Genomic DNA, 16,415 nt, shown 5'->3' with positions numbered 1-16,415 from the left:
ATTTCCCGAGGAACATTTGTACTACTCGATGGGACTTCCTTGACCCATCGAATGGGTAGCGGTGCTAGCAGCAACAGGTCCAGGAACATCAGATAAAGGGAAATATCCAATGAATATAGAGCCATGGTTTGCTGACCTGGCTAATTACTTGGTCACAGGGCCCAGAGAATGAAGTTGAAGAGTGAGGCTAGATTCTACTTTTGGGACGATCCTTACCTCTGGAAAATGTGCTCAGATCAAGTAATCCCACGATGTATTCCAGAATGGGAATAGAAGGACGTACTCAACCACTGCCATGCCCTGGCGTGTGGAGGTCATTTTGGACCTAGGAAAACTTCCCGAAAAGTCTTAGACAGTGGATTTTATTGGCCAACACTGAACAAGGATTCTTTCGAATTCTGTCAATGTTGCGAGAGATGTCAACAGACAGGAGATATTTCAAGAAGGGACGAGATGCCCCAAGTTCCAATAATAGTTTGCGAAATCTTTGACGTGTGGGGGATGGATTTTATGTGACCGTTCCCATCTTCCTATGGTAACACTTATATTTTGGTCGCGGTTGACTATGTGTCCAAATGGATAGGGGCGAAGGCTACACCCACCTGTGAATCAAAGGAAGTGGCAAAATTTCTGAAGACAAATATTTTCAACAGGTATGGAGTGCCTAGAGCTATAGTCTCAGACCAGGGAACACACTTCTGCAACCGCACCATAGAGACGTTGATGAGGAAATACGGTGTCCACCACTGATTGTCTACTCCATATCACCCCCAGTCAAATGGTCAAGCCGAAGTTTCGAACCGAGAAATCAAGAGCATTCTGGAGAAAACGGTGAACACCACAAGGAAGGATTGGAGTAAGCGCCTTGATGATGCTCTCTGGGCCTATAGGACCGCTTACAAGACACCAATTGGGATGTCACCTTATAGTTTGGTGTTTGGAAAAATGTGTCATCTGCCCGTGGAAGTGGAACACAAGGCATATTAGGCCATAAAGGAGATGAATATGAAGGCACTGGCCTGTGAAGAAGAAAGGAAGCTGCAACTACAGGAGCTGGAGGAGCTAAGGCTGGAAGCATTTGATTCGACAATGTGGTATAAGGAGAGAACAAAGCTCTGGCATGAAAGGAACCTCCGGGTCAAGGAACTACGAGTTGGGAAAAAAGTACTTCTTTTTCAATCTCAGCTTAAGCTAATGTCTGGGAAGCTGAAATCAAAGTGGATAGGCCCATACACCATCGTCGGCCTTCGAGCAAATGAAGCAGTGGAAATCCAAGGAAGCGCCCCAAATTCTGTTCCCTTCCTCGTCAATGGACATCGGGTAAAAGTATTTAGGGATAATTTGGAATTGCATGTAGTGGAGGAAGTGCCACTGCATGCATCCGTAATTATTGCCTAACTGGTCAGGCAAATGATTATTCTCAACGAATTCCTGGGTCAGGTAAAATGGGAACAAAATTTTATCTGTGCACTGACCTAGGGAATCTTGAGAATACTCATCTGCAGGTGTAAATAGTTTAATCGCTTTTCTAAAATAAGAAAATCCAAACAAAGAAAAAATTAATCTTCCTAAAATATTCTCGAAACACCAAGCTCCTTAGGGAAATTGGGTTGTCATTCATAATCCTCGACCTTGGACTTTGGTGTTTCACCTTTATCTTTGCGTGGTATTGAGAGATACATAGGGGAGACAAAATACTTTTGGAGGGAAGTCGGTTACTTTTTGAAATTCAAAATCCGCCTTTGAGGAGACGTACGGTTGCTTACACCATCCTGCAACCGTTCGCCTTCCTTATCTAAAATAATTTCCTTTTTCCTTTCAAATCAAAATTCCAACCGACATTCTCTCTCTCATCTCTCCCAAATACTCTCTCTCAATACCCAATTTCTCTCTAACCCTAACCCACATATTACCCTAGTTTTCGTGAAATCTCTACAGAAAAAAAACCATGGAGAACGCACCGGCTACTACTGCAAGGAAGGAAAACCCCGCCCCAAAACCACCATCTAGTGACTCATCTCAAGCGCACCCACCGGTTCCCGCGCAAGCAACTTTCCCGATGCATGATATACGAACCGAGTGGAGATTGGCTTCAGAATTAGAACCCACTACCACTAAAGACCCTAAAGAGGCAGCATTCTTGAGGGAATTGGAGGAAAAATTCGGCAGCAAGGAGGAGGCCAGAAGAATATTTGCCCTCTTTTCGGCGATGCACCAAGGGAAATCTGCCGGAGCCGCAACCACAATGCCACAACCGCCAACAATTCCTGAGGATACAACAACCCAGACCTCGATTCCACTCTCGGAGAAAGCCCAAGCCTCAATCGAAGAGTCTATCCAAGATCAACCACATGCAGAAGCTAGGTCGAGCCCCAACATAGAAGAGTAAAGAGCTAGAGAAGTGCAGTGCAGGTGCGGTGTGTGATATCACACGATCTAACAGGTCCAGAGGATTCGACTAGGTCTCAGAGGCTAGAAGATCATGAAACTATCAGAAAGGGGTCGTTGGGTGCACTCTATTTCTTCAAAAACCTCAACCCACTATACTACAACTAGCACTGGGAAGTAAAGGATCGGTCCCACGAGGACGAAGGTGTTACGAAACTATATTTGAGGATGTTTTGGGAAAAGGGGGGGTTGGCTGCTGCCACGCAATTTTGTGGGTCGAGAACTTAAAATTACTGGGTCTGAGAGATAGAAAAACTTTACTCTACCTACTGGGTCTAAGAAATGAGAACGTACGGAACATGCATGACTTTAGAGAAACGAGATATTTAAAAATTCTAAGACAACTGGAGTTAACTTAACTAGACGGACTTTCCTAATTTGGACAGACAAGTATAAAGCAAAAAGTAGAGACAAGTTTCCTTAAACTACCAGGGTCTGGAAAAGCATGCAGAAAAGTAAAAAGACAATGCAGATGGTACTGACAGGGTCTGGAGAACAATGCAGAAAAGTAAAGTACATGCAGAAAAAGTACTGGCATAAAGCAAATCTAGTTCTAACTATCCACAACTTCATCTTCTTCGGGAATCAAAATAAGAATAGCAGATAAAATAGAGTATTAAACTCCATGAAAACAGAGCAAACTTCAGATCTAACTTAAAACGAGAAATTAAAGCCTACACTAACAGATCTACGCTACTGGACCTAAAGGATGCAGAAACAGAAAGTAAATAGTGATAATCATGCAAACGTAAACAGCAAACATCAGATACATGAAACTCCAACTCAAATCCACCACGATTCAACAAATCCAGACACCTCCATACGTAAATCCACAACCTCCAACAACAAACCAACAGATCTCAACTCCGAACATCCAACAATAAACAATAACGAAAGCTAAAAGCAAGAAATAAACATCAACTCAGCGAGATCCAACAAAAACCAACATAAACTTCCATAATAACTAGAAATAGGTTCGAATCTAGTAGATCAAAGCAAGAACTAAAGTTATGAAACTTAAAAACCAACAAGTACTTGAAACCGAAAACAAACTAAACAAAAGCAAGTAAATATTGTTTCTTCGCCTTCACAAGGCGGTGTTACACAGCAGCAAAACGACGATGAGAACCACGGTGGCCAGAATCACTCCATCTCCAAGTGCGCAGCAAGTAAAATGAGAAATTTGAAGCGTGGAACTAAGGAATGGAACAAGAACTTGAACTAAAAGTGTGTGTAGTAGTGGTTGTCTTGTTCTTCAAGGTAGAGCTCTTTATATATGTGAGGCTCTGATCCCTAGGGTATCCCTCTGGTGATTTGACGCTCTTGCCCTTGAGTAAGACTTTTAAAATGATCTGCTCATGCTCCATTCTATTCCTGTCACCAACTTTTAATTCTCCCAGGTCTGGACGACGACGTCTGATTTTTACTTCAATTTCTTCTCTTTTGCATCTGCCAGGTCAGATAACAGCAACTCCTAGGTCCGGCAGATTTACTACGCACCTGAACTCATAAACACAGATCAGCGCCCCAAATGCACAGAATTTTAACCCACAACCAATGCATGAAACGAGCCTTATCAAACTGCTCACACTTAAACCATACTTGTCCTCAAGTATAAAGACAAGAAAAAGGAATAAGGCAAGTTTCAATGCATGATTTCCCCTTAACCGAGTCTACTAAAAAGAAAATGACTCAAACTACTAGACCTAGACGCTAAAGGACTTAGACAAAGAAAACAGACAAAAACACATATACTAAAACACATTGACACATAAATGCATAAACTGGTTCATTTTCTAGCAGCCATCCCCACAAGCTTAAGGTCAATCCAAGAACCTACAGTCTCCGAATCTTCCCCTTCCCTTCTTCTATCTAATTAGTTTGTCAGTTTGTCAAGATTGCCTCTAACTTCACTAACTGTTGGATTCGCTCGATCACTCATTCCTCACCAGGGATGTTAGGATCGTTCGCTCTTATATTGCTATACCACTGATGCCTCGGGTCAGAGAGTTCTCCTGTTTTTACTCTTATTATTATTTTTTCTCCTTCCCTCCTGGACTTTGTCCAGCTTATACCTCCCTGGACCTTGTCGAGTTTTTTTTTTTTTTCAGACTCTTTGTACTTTGTCCAGTTTATTCCTCCTTTTTAGACCCTGGACTTCGTCCAACTTATACCTCCAGTACCCTTTCCCTAGGCCGAGAGGTTATGCCTATTGCCAAAAATTTCTCCTTCTATGTTCTCTCCCTAAGCATCAAATGGCAGCCCTCTCATTTTGTGTTAGTATGAAGTGTTTAAGGCTTATAACTCACTTTTATGGAAGGCTTCACAACTAGATCAATCGAGGCATATTCTATCGTCCTTACTTCATCCAAACCGATTTTGATTTATTAAGGAAAAGGGCATCAAAGTTGACATGCATTCTCTCTTCAATTACTCTCACTAAGGGGCTTTTGCTTTCTATTTACCAGTTATGCATAAACACAAAATTTCCTACTAAACGACTTACTACTAACTCCTAGACCTAGCAAACAAACACACACGTTTGACACTAACTTGCACTAACTCCCTCCCCCCTCCCACTTCACCATGCTTGTCCCCAAGCATTTTCGGTGAAGTGGAAATCAGGGCTAAGTTAGTGCGACACTCAACAGACTCACAAAACACATATTATAAAAATAAACTTCTCACACTTAGACTGAACATCGGGCTAAGTGGGAGAAGGTATACAAACTAACAGATACCAAAGCATGCTATATTAACATAAACTTCTCACACTTAGACCGAGCATCGGGCTAAGTGGGAGAAGATAGCTAACACATATATACAAACTTAACAGATAAGCAAGGAATATTCACAGACACATATAAACGGGCATGCTTTGTAAAAAGAACTAAAACATAAAAAGACATAAAAAAAATGTAAACTTAAAATTACTTGGTTATGGGGGGGAGGGGTTTCAATTCTTGCTCTGGTCCCCCGTGAGACCAGATTTCTTGGGCACCGTCTTCACTTTCTTCTGGCTTGGTTTGGGTTCATCATCTTTCTTGGCCTTCTGTTCCCCTGGCCTAGGGGTATCCTTCTTCGCTGGTACAATGGTGGTGGTCTCACTGTCCTTCCTCTTCCTGGCTGATGGCATTTCCTGGGCGCTGGATGCTGGCTTCTCTGGGGTCACTCCTGGGGTCAGTTGCTTAAGCTCTGTGGGCAACTTCGGGGGCATGCGCTGCTGTTGGACCCGGAGGATCTTTCGGTCAACCACGGTGACCATTCTCATCATTGTTTCCACAGCCTGGGCCATCTTGTCAGCTTGCGCAGCCATCATCTCCCTCTGAGTTACCGCCTCCTGGTGCAGCTTCAGCAAAATCTCCTGTTGCTGCACCGTATTTGCGCCCAGCTTCAACATCGTCTCCTCCATCCTTGTCTGCCACCCTTCATTTGCCACTCTTTCACTACCTTCTTCTTCTGCCTTCTCGGTCTTTATCTCGACTCCATCAAACCTCCCCACTTCGTAAAATCTCAGCACATCATCCTTCATTATCGTCAAGCCTTTGTTGAAGAAGAACGCGAGATCGAAGTATCCTGGGGCGCTACACATTGGCAGGTTAGTGACTGAGTCGGCTATCTTCATTAACACATTCCTCTGGAGGTATGCTCCTAGCAAGTTTCAAGTGTAGAGATGGCGGTCGGAGTGAGTTCTGACTCTCTGGCATGCATAGGCAGTCCAGTACCCGAGGTGGACTTTCATGTTGTTCAGCATACACCACATGAAATACAGCTCTGGAGTAGTGAGAGTTGCACCTACTTGACCCAAGAGATTGTACCCGATATATACTTGTGCCAATCGGAGTACAAGGTCAGTGATGTGTATCCCTTTTGATGTGCTCGTCTTGAATTTTGCCACCTTCTTGTGGGCAATCATCCTCCAGGCCTCCTCACATCGAAGCCTGTTGTGTTCTTTGGTGCGCCGATCTCCCTCTCATTCCAGGTCCCTTCTTCCTCTTCCTCGGGTGTGAGTAGTCCCATTCTCAGTGACCACTCCCTGATACTCATCTCCATCTCCTCATTGAATAGTCGGAAGGAAATTGTGTCTACATCGAGATCCGTAGTTTGCTTGAAATTGAAGGATGTGAAGAGCTCCTTCGCCAGAGCCACCGGTACCTCCTCTTCTCTGTGGTTAAGAAGCCACTCGAACCCGATGCTCTTGAAGTAGGAGATGAACTTCTTCTCCACTCCCAGATCCCCCAGGTCCGAGAGGCACAGCTTTTTTCCGGATTTCGCCGACTGCCCATTCGCGGCGCGGCCATCACATGCTCGCTGCAACTTGAGGTCCTCAAACTGGACCATAGCTTCCAACAACCTCTTGGTCACTAGGACCTCCATCGTTTCGAACGGGCATTCTTCCACATTAGGTATTTCCGCCTCTTCTTCTTTTGTCGGATGGTCAAATGACACTCGGATCGCCTCCGGCTCGCTAATCACCACAGTGGTGTTCGCGGGGCGAGATTTCTTCTTTTGGGGCTTAGCAGTATGCTTTCCCTTCCTCTTCTCATATCTCGTCTCCAGGGCCTCCGGAGAAATATCCTTCTCGGCTGGCAAAGTTTCCTGGACCTGGGGGATATCATCCCCTGTTTCCTCTATGTCCTCCAGCCTCAGGTTCTTGGCCCTGCCTGCCTCTGCCTCATCCTCCCGCTTTCTATTCCGATGGGACTGCCTCCTTGTCAACCTCTCATCTGTCGGGGTCCCTTGGTCATCAGTTGTGGTGTCGTCTACCACGACTATCTCAGTCTCTATCTCCTCTCTTACGTCCTCGGTCTCTTCTCTGTCAGCATCTCTTTCTCCTTTTTTCTCGACATCCTCCCCATTAACATTCTCTTCCTCCTCTGTCTCCTTCTCAACAACTTCCTCATCAACACTCCCACCTTCCTCCTCAGCCTTCTCATCACCCATTGCTTCACCTTCTTCACCTACTCTACCCTTCTCACCATCTACAGCCTTCTCCACATCCTGCCCTTCCGTCTCATCTACATCCCTTGTTTCCTCTTCATTGTTCTCCCTTGCTTCAGCACCCTCCCCACTGTCTATATCTTCCCTCTTTTCTCCCTCATCCCCTGACCCAGTGGCCTCTTCATCCAATATTTCCACTTGCTCAACTCGTTCACCCTCCTCCTCTCTGTCAGATTCTTCAGTATCCATCCTATCACCCTCCTCCTCTCCAGTTTCTTCTTTATTTACAGAGGACTCGGCTAGGGGCTCAATTTCTATTTGAGGAATAGTGTTTGGGGGGTTGGTTTCTTGGGTTAGGGTTTCGGGTAAGATTTGAGGGTTTTCTTGGTGCGGGGTCAAGGCTTGTGCTGTAGATGTTTCGATTAAGGTTTTGGGCCTTGGTGGGATTGTAAGTGGGGTTAGGGCAGGAATTACCTCTTCTTGTTTCCGGCATGCCTCCGACATCTTGGCGAAGAACTTGCTCGCCTTCGGCTTTTTCCCATATTTCTTCATGCATTCCTGTATGACCTCCTCTTCGTCTAGATCCTCGTCGTCGGATTTCGCCTCAGTGGAGATAATTTCGGCGGTGGGATTGATTTGGCAGATATCCGGTTGTGGTTGAACTTCGACCGGCGTGGGCTGTGGTGGAACTTCGGCTGGTGTGGGTGCTAGATTTTTTCCTGGCGACGGTGTCGGTGGTTTCTCGGTCGCGGGGGTCGAACTCGTCGCCTCCGTTGCCGTCTTTTTGGTCCTTTCTTTCGGTGGGTTCTTCCCGCAGGCTGAGCGGGCCATCGGATTCCTCTGCGTTGTGGTTCGTCGCGGTGGTTGCGGTGGTAGATGATCGGTGGTGGTGGTGGTATGCTTTCGGCACTGCAGAGATAAAAATAATTTTTGAAGTTAGGTTTTAGGAGTTATGGGAATTTTTATTTAGGAGATGGAAGTTAATTAGTTTTAGGGAAGTTATTTTAAGAAAAAAAAGGAAAATAAAAGGAAAGTAAAAGAAAATAAATAAAAGAAAAAGAAAAGGAAATAAAACAAAACGACATGATTGGCTGCAGGCGAACGGTCGCGTCTTTACGCAAGCAACCGTACGCCTCGCCAGCTTTTTGAAATTCGAATTTTTTTAACTTCCCCCTAGTTTCTCTCCACTTCCCTCGGACCGGATAATCTTCAACACTTAGTAAAAAAAAAACGAAATTTGCTGAACATCTGGGTCAAAGAAATAAGCTTTTCAAATTTGTGCATTTCCTTAGACGCTCAGAATTTCAAAAATCTTTTTGGGTTTTAGAAGTATATATTTTTGTATTTTCATAAAAAAACTTATTCAAGTTATTTACATCTAAATGTTTAAATATTCTTGGGAACTAACTGGTCCAGTCAGTTGATAGAAAATTTTACCCTATCTACCTGACCCAGTAATTCCCGAAGAATATTTAAATATGGTTTACTAGGCAATAGTGGAAGGTGTGTGGAGTGGAATTTCTTCCACTTCACACAACTCCGAGCTATCCCGAAACACCTTCACTCTATGACCATTAACAAGGAAAGGAACAGAGTTAGCATTGACTCCCTGAATTTCCACTGCTCCATGCGCTCGAATGCAAACGATTGTGTAAGGGCCTATCCACTTGGACTTCAGCTTTGCAGGCATGAGCTTGAGCTTTGACTGAAAAATGAGTACTTTCTGTCCGACCTGCAGCTCCTTGACCCGAAGGTTTTTGTCGTGCCAGAGTTTGGTTCTCTCCTTATACCACATGGCTGAATCATATGACTCCAGACTCAATTCCTCTAGCTCCTGCAGTTGCAGCTTCCTCTCTTCCTCACATGCCTTCATATTCATTTCTTTGACTACCCAATACGCCTTGTGTTCTATCTCCAGGGGCAGGTAACACATTTTTCCAAATACCAATCTGTAGGGTGACATTCCAATTGGTGTCTTATAAGCGGTTCTATAGGCCCAGAGAACATCATCTAGACGCTTGCTCCAGTCCTTCCTCGAGGTATTCACCGTCTTCTCCAGGATGCTCTTGATCTCTCGATTTGAGATTTCAGCCTGCCCATTTGACTGGGGATGATACGGAGTAGATAACCGATGGTGGACTCCATATTTTCTCATCAGTGCTTCAATCGTCCTATTAAAGAAGTGAGTTCCTTGGTCTGAGATGATCGCTCGGGGCACTCCATATCGGTTGAATATATTGGCCTTTAGAAACTTTGAAACTTCCTTCGCATCGCTTGAACTTGTAACCTTGGCCTCTATCCATTTGGACACGTAATCCACAACAACTAATATATACGTATTTCCATATGAAGATGGGAATGGGCCCATGAAGTCCATGCCCCAAACATCAAAGATCTCGCAGACTATTATCGGAGTCTGTGGCATCTCATCTCTCATAGAAATCCGTCCGGTCAGTTGGCACCTGAAGAGTTAACTTAGAAACTAATGATGGTTAGCGAAAGCATCTTCCTCTTCCTCGGTTTCAGAGTGCTCTGTCTCTGTAGACGACTTCGGGTCTTCTCCCCCTGACGAGTTCCACTCCTTTTCACTTTCTGACTCGAATGGGAATGGGTTTACTGTCGTAAACCCTGATCTGGTGGTGATGATAGACGTTGATTCCTTAACCTGCCACCTGACTTGAGCGTCCCTTGACCCAGACGAGTTACTCCAGTTCCCAAATAGTGAGCTCATAAACTGCCAAGAAAAACAAATAACAGAAATTAAAACTTTATACACCAAATCCTCAAACACGTAAATAAACTACGCCATCCATCCCCGGCAACGGCGCTATTTGAAGAGCTGACTTAGAAGCTAATGATGGTTAGCGAAAGCGTGTTCTAAAAAATAATGAAGAAAACCCTCGGTCCAGGAAATCCGCTAGACACTGGGTCTAGGAACTCAGAGAACCTTGAGCTACCTGTCGTTGGGCACAAAATCACTCCCTTAACTCCCTCTTCAAAACCCTCAACCCGCATTAGCTAGGGAAACTATTACTTGTAAGTAGGGATCGAATCCACAGAGATGAATACGCAAGTAAACATGTCCGAAGACCCGCATTTGCTGCTGCCACGCAACTTTTGGGGTTGAGCTTTAATTCCTAGACTTGGTAATTCAAAAATTCTACTCTAACAGATAGATCTAGGCAGAGACATAAAAGCATGCATATTAACCGAAATAGTGCGAGACAATTGCTAGATCAAACGAACAGTTTCCTAAATTAACCTAGACCTGGGAAAGAAACTAGACGCAGGGACCATTTTCTGAAAAGGTAGAGTACGACTAAAAAGCTGCAAAATAACTAACTAAAGGACTAACTAACAGCGACATCATCTTCTCCAATATATTTCACGAAACAACCAGCTAAAACAGAGTAAAACAAAGATCGAAACAAAGTAAACGAAATTTAAACCGACAAATTGAAGAATAGTTCAAACTAAAGCAGATCTACGGCTACTAGACGAGGTAAAACAAGAATGCAGAATTTAAACAACAAAATCAAGAGAAAACAATCAGATCCATTCACGAGATGCTTAATCCACTCCGGATCCAAGCCATCCGCAACAACCAAACATCATTTCCATCTCCAATCCTCACAAGTTTACGTAGATTCAACCGATCAACAACAGATTTCTTGCAAAACAACTCCAAACTCAGATCAACCAACAATAATCAACAAATCAAACCCAAACATCACTATAAGATAAACGAAACAAAAGCAGTGATATTCATAGAAAAATACGAAGTATCCAACGATAGTAATAGACAAGGCCGGGCCTCGAATAGCGAGGGCTCGGCGAATACCAAAAGTAGACAGAAAAATAAAAGACAATTGTTTCTTCGCCTTCGTGGAGACGGTGTTGCACCCAAATTTCGGATGAAATGAGAACCTCCCTACGCTTTCCCCCAAGTGTGTGAGTGTGTAGAAAAAGTAGAAAACTAAGCTAGGAGCTGGAAAAGTCTTTTTCATGTTGATTGCGTGCTCTTTTTTATAATGGATAGAGCTTCTAGACTGTTCGTGTAATGCCCATTTTGCCCTTCGATTCGATGCTCTTTTGTCTAGCGCTCTTCCTTGTTCAGCTTATTTTTCCTGCCAGCTTCCTCCACCAGGCGATCTCTGTCTTCTTCCTAGGGCTGGCGATTTTCTCTAGACACTTGGTTCAAAAAGGTTTGTTAGACCCAGGAAATCACAGAATTTATCCCTATAACCAATGCATGAAATTGGCCTTATTAGATTTTGGGCAGCTGTCCCCACAAGTTTAAGGTCAATCCAATAGTCTACACCCTCCAAATCCTCCCCTTCCCTTCTTCCACCTAATCGGTTTGTCAGCTCGTTCAGATAGCCATTAGCCTGCTAATTGTTAGATTCGCTCGATCACTCATTCCTCACCACGGATGTTAGGATCAATCGCTCATAGTTAGTTCTTGCTACTGATGCTTCGGGTTATGAGAATTTTCACCTTCTATCCTCCTTCCCTAATTTTTTCTCCTGAACTTCGTCCAGCTTATACCTCATCTTTTCCTGGACTTCGTCCAACTTATACCTCCAGATTTTTTTTTTTTTTTTTTATATTTTCCTCCTCTGGACTTTGTCCAGCTTATGCCTCCAGGTTTGAAATTCTTTCTGTTTTTTTTTTATTTTCTTAATATCTCCTCTCTAAATTCTTCTCTCTAAGCATCAGGTAGCAGCCCCTTTTATTATGTTAGCACTCAATGTTAAGGCTTCTAATTCACATTAATAGTGGGGCTTCACAATTAGGTCAGCTAAGGCACCTTCTATCGTTCTTGCCTCCTTCAAACCGATTTTAGCTTATCAAGGAAAGAGACCTCAAAGTTGTAGTGCATCCTATCTTCAATTACTCTCCCTAAGGGAATCTTGCCTTATTATCCTTGTTAATTCATGCTTAAACACATAACCTATAAAAAAACTAGAACTCCTAGACCTAAGAACTTCTTCACATGCTGAGCACATACTGCACTAACTCTCCCACCCCCTCCCACTTCACTCCAGCTTGTTCCCAAGCTATCCCAGTGAAGGGGGGAAATGAGGGAGTTGGTGCACACAATCAAAATAAAACATAATAAAACTTCTCACACTTAGACCGAACAACGGGCTAAGTGGGAGACAACAAAGACATAACAGGAACAAACATACTGAATATATACACAACTTCTCACACTTAGACCAAGAATTGGGCTAAGTGGGAGATGAACACCTAATCACAAAAAAAACATGCTGAAGAAACATATAAACTTCTCACACTTAGACCAAAGATTGGGCTAAGTGGGAGAACACAAGAAAACAATTAAACATGCTCAGCACAAACAACACGGATATACAAAAACAGAAAACAAAATGAAATGACCGAAATGTAAAATTTACTTGGTCGACAGGAGGATTCAACTTCTGCAATGTCTGGGTTCGGCCCAGTTTCTGCACGAGTCGGATCTGGGGTTTTGGAATCCTCTGGGTTTGATCTCAGTGATTGGGCCACTGATTCTTTAGGAATTTCCAGCGGTTTCTGGCGGAACTTCGAGAAACGGGAGAAAAGCTTCTCGGCCTCTTCCTTACTCCCGAACTTCTCCTCCAGTTCCTTCAAGAATGCCTCCTCATCGGGACTTTTGACGGTAGAGGAATCTGGCACAGAAGTCGGGTTCCATTCTGAACGTATATCAAGCGCCGAGAAAGTCGACTGAGCCGGCGGTTGTTTGGCGGCTGGGTCTCCCTTCTTAGCTGTGGTTTCCTGCGTTTTCTTCATGGTTACCTGCAGACTCACAATTTTCTGGGGTAGATTTGGTTAGGGTTAGAAACGATTTTAGGGAAAATTATTTAGAGAGAGAATTATGTGAATAGATTGAAAAGTGAACGATTGATTCTGATTGAAAAACAAATATCTCCAGCCCTTTTTAGAGTGGCAGGCGAACGGTTGCAATATGATGTAAGCAACCGTACGTTCCTCGAAAAGCGGAATTCGAATTTCAAAGGCAACCGCCTTCTCTCCTATATGCAAGGCTCTTCCTCCCCCTAGCAATTTAGAATAAAAGAAATGAAACACCAAATTCCTAGGTCGGAGATCATGAGTGACAAAGCAATTTCCCCAAGGAGTTTGGTTCTTCGAAAAATATTTTTGGAAGATTAAAATTTTAATTTGTTTGGATTTTCTTGTTTTTAGAAAGCAACTGTACTATTTACATAACAAATGAGTATCCTCGAGATTTCCTAGGTCAGTGCAAAAATAAATTTTTGTTTCCCACTTTACCTGACCTAGGAATTCATTAAGGATATCCACTTGCCTGACCATCCTAAGAAACAATAGCATATGCATGTAGTGGCGTCTCTTCCACCACATGCATATCTGTATTATCTCTGTATACCTTCACTCTGTGCCAATTCACTAGGAAAGGAACTGAGTTTGGGGCACTTCCTTGAATCTCTACAGCTCCATTTGCTCGAAGGCCAATGATCGTGTATGGCCCTATCCACTTGGATTTCAACTTACCAGCCATTAGCTTCAGCCGGGATTGAAAAAGGAGTACTTTCTGCCCTACGCAAAGTTCCTTGACTCGGAGATTCTTATCATGCCAGAGCTTTGTTCTTTCTTTATACCACATGGCCGAGTCGAATGCCTCCAGTCTTAGTTCCTCTAATTCCTGTAGCTGCAGTTTACGTTCCTCTTCACAGTCATGTGCCTTCATATTCATCTCTTTCACAGCCCAGTAAGCCCTATGCTCCACTTCCACGGGCAAATGGCACATCTTCCCGAACACCAATCTGTATGGTGACATCCCGATTGGCGTTATGCCCAGAGAGCATCGTCGAGGTGCTTACTCCAATCTTTCCTTGTGGTGTTCACCGTCTTTTCCAAGATGTTTTTGATTTCTATGTTCGAAATCTCTGCTTGACCATTCGACTGGGGATGATAGGGTGTGGATAACCGATGATGTACACCATACTTTCTCATCAAAGCTTCTATTGTGCGGTTACAAAAATGCGTACCTTGATCCGAGATGATGGCTCTGGGCACCCCATACCTGTTGAAAATATTGGCCCGCAGAAATTTAGCTACCTCCTTTGACTCGCAGGTGGGTGTAGCCTTTGCTTCTATCCATTTGGATACGTAATCTACCGCAACCAAAATGTATGTATTCCCATATAAAGATGGGAAAGGGCCCATAAAGTCCATGCCCCAAACATCAAAGATCTCACAAACTATTATCGGATTTTGCGGCATCTCATCTATTCTAGAAATTCCCCCGGTCAGTTGACATCTCTCACAGACTTGACAAAATTCAAAAGAGTCCATGTTCAGAGTCGGCCAATAAAATCCATTGTCCAAAACTTTCCTGGCAGTTTTCCTAGGCCCAAAATGCCCCCCACAGGCTAAAGCATGGCAGTGGTTCAAAACATCTTTCTGTTCCCACTCCGGGATGCATCGTCGGTTAACCTGGTCTGAGCACATCTTCCAGAGGTAGGGATCATCCCAGAAGTAGTATTTGGCTTCACTCTTCAGCTTCATTCTCTGGGCCCGGGAAATTTCGTGGGACCCTGGTAGTTCTCCAGTGACTAAGTAATTGGCCAGGTCAGCGAACCATGGCTCTGCATTCATCGGACGCTTCCCCCTGTCTGATGTTCCTAGACCTGTTGCTGTGAACACTGCTTCCTAGTCAATAGACCTAGCAGACTTCCATATATAATAAAGATGTTCCTCGGGGAAGGCATCTAGTATAGCTTCATCCGTATCCCCTTGGAATATTCGACTCAGATGATCTGCAACTTTGTTCTCCGTCCCTTTCTTGTCTTTTACCTCCCAATCAAATTCTTGCAGCAACAACACCCATCTAATCAACCTTGGCTTAGACTCCCTCTTGGCCAGGAGATACTTAATCGCAGCATGATCAGTGTAGACTATTATTTTCGAACCTAACAGATATGGTCGAAATTTCTCGAATGAGTACACCACTGCCAGCATCTCTTTCTCTGTGGTATCATAGTTCTTCTGAGCCTGGTTGAGGGTCTTCGAGGCATAAAAAATGACATAGCTTCTCCCGTCAATCCTTTGACCTAGGACTGCTACTACTGCAAAATCACTCGCATCGCACATTACTTCGAAGGGGTAATTCGAGTCTGGTGCGCGGATTATCGGGGCGGAGACAAGTCTATCCTTCAGCATCTGGAACGCCTTCTTGCATCCTTCATCAAAATCAAATTCCACATCATTGTGCAAGAGATGCGTTAGCAGTTGGGCAATTTTTGCAAATTCCCTGATGAACCTCCTATAGAAACCTGCGTGACCCAGGAACCATCTAACCTCCTTTTGATTCATGGGGTAGGGTAGTTTCGAGATTACATCCACCTTGGATTTATCCACTTGAATCCCTCTCTCGGAGACTACATGGCCGAGGACTATTCCTTCAGGTACCATGAAATGGCATTTTTCGAAGTTTAGGACTAAATTCTTCTCTTGACACCTTTTCAACACTAGATCTAAATTGGCCAACATGCATCGAAGGAATTTCCATACACCGTGAAATCATCCATAAAAATTTCAATGCATACCTCCAACAGGTCTGAGAAGATGCTCATCATACAGCGCTGGAATGTTCCCGGTGCATTGCATAGTCCAAACGACATTCTTCTATACGCATAAGTACCAAATGGGCAGGTAAAAGTTGTCTTCTCCTGATCTTCCGGATCCACATATATCTGGAAGTATCCACTGTATCCGTCTAGGAAGCAAAAATATTGCTTTCCAGCCAACCTTTCCAACATCTGGTCAATGAACGGCAAAGGAAAATGATCCTTTTTAGTGGCTTCATTAAGCTTCCTGTAATCAATGCACATTCTCCATCCAGTCACCAATCTAGTAGGCACCAATTCATTCTTATCATTTTCCACAACTTGTATTCCCGACTTCTTTGGTACCATGTGAACTGGGCTGACCCATTCGTTGTCTGGAATGGAGTAAATAATCCCCAAGGATAGCAACTT

General features: G+C 43.8%; 2 protein-coding genes across 2 annotated transcripts; one reads left to right on the top strand and one right to left on the bottom strand.

The window, feature by feature from the left end:
* Positions 1–999: 999 nt before the first annotated feature.
* LOC125194827 lies at positions 1,000–1,511 on the top strand. The gene is made up of 2 exons (XM_048093045.1): positions 1,000–1,320; positions 1,407–1,511. Exons 1-2 carry the CDS (start codon positions 1,000–1,002, stop codon positions 1,509–1,511), a joined length of 426 nt encoding a protein of 141 aa, XP_047949002.1.
* A 12,218-nt stretch (positions 1,512–13,729) lies between these two features.
* On the bottom strand, positions 13,730–14,212 carry LOC125194826. Its single transcript, XM_048093044.1, has one exon. It carries the CDS (start codon positions 14,210–14,212, stop codon positions 13,730–13,732), a length of 483 nt encoding a protein of 160 aa, XP_047949001.1.
* Positions 14,213–16,415: the final 2,203 nt, after the last annotated feature.

The sequence above is a fragment of the Salvia hispanica genome, chromosome 6, assembly GCF_023119035.1.
Source record: "Salvia hispanica cultivar TCC Black 2014 chromosome 6, UniMelb_Shisp_WGS_1.0, whole genome shotgun sequence".
Lineage (NCBI taxonomy): Eukaryota > Viridiplantae > Streptophyta > Magnoliopsida > Lamiales > Lamiaceae > Salvia > Salvia hispanica.
This window is presented reverse-complemented; position numbering and strand designations above follow the sequence as displayed.

Excerpts from the sequence above, each read along its gene's own strand:
- LOC125194827 (XM_048093045.1), top strand. The coding sequence starts at position 1,000 with ATGAATATGAAGGCACTGGCCTGTGAAGAAGAAAGGAAGCTGCAACTA. Across the intron at positions 1,321-1,406 it reads TCCTCGTCAATGGACATCGG|GCAAATGATTATTCTCAACG; the intron begins GTAAAAGTATTT and ends CTAACTGGTCAG.
- LOC125194826 (XM_048093044.1), bottom strand. The coding sequence starts at position 14,212 with ATGTCACCATACAGATTGGTGTTCGGGAAGATGTGCCATTTGCCCGTG.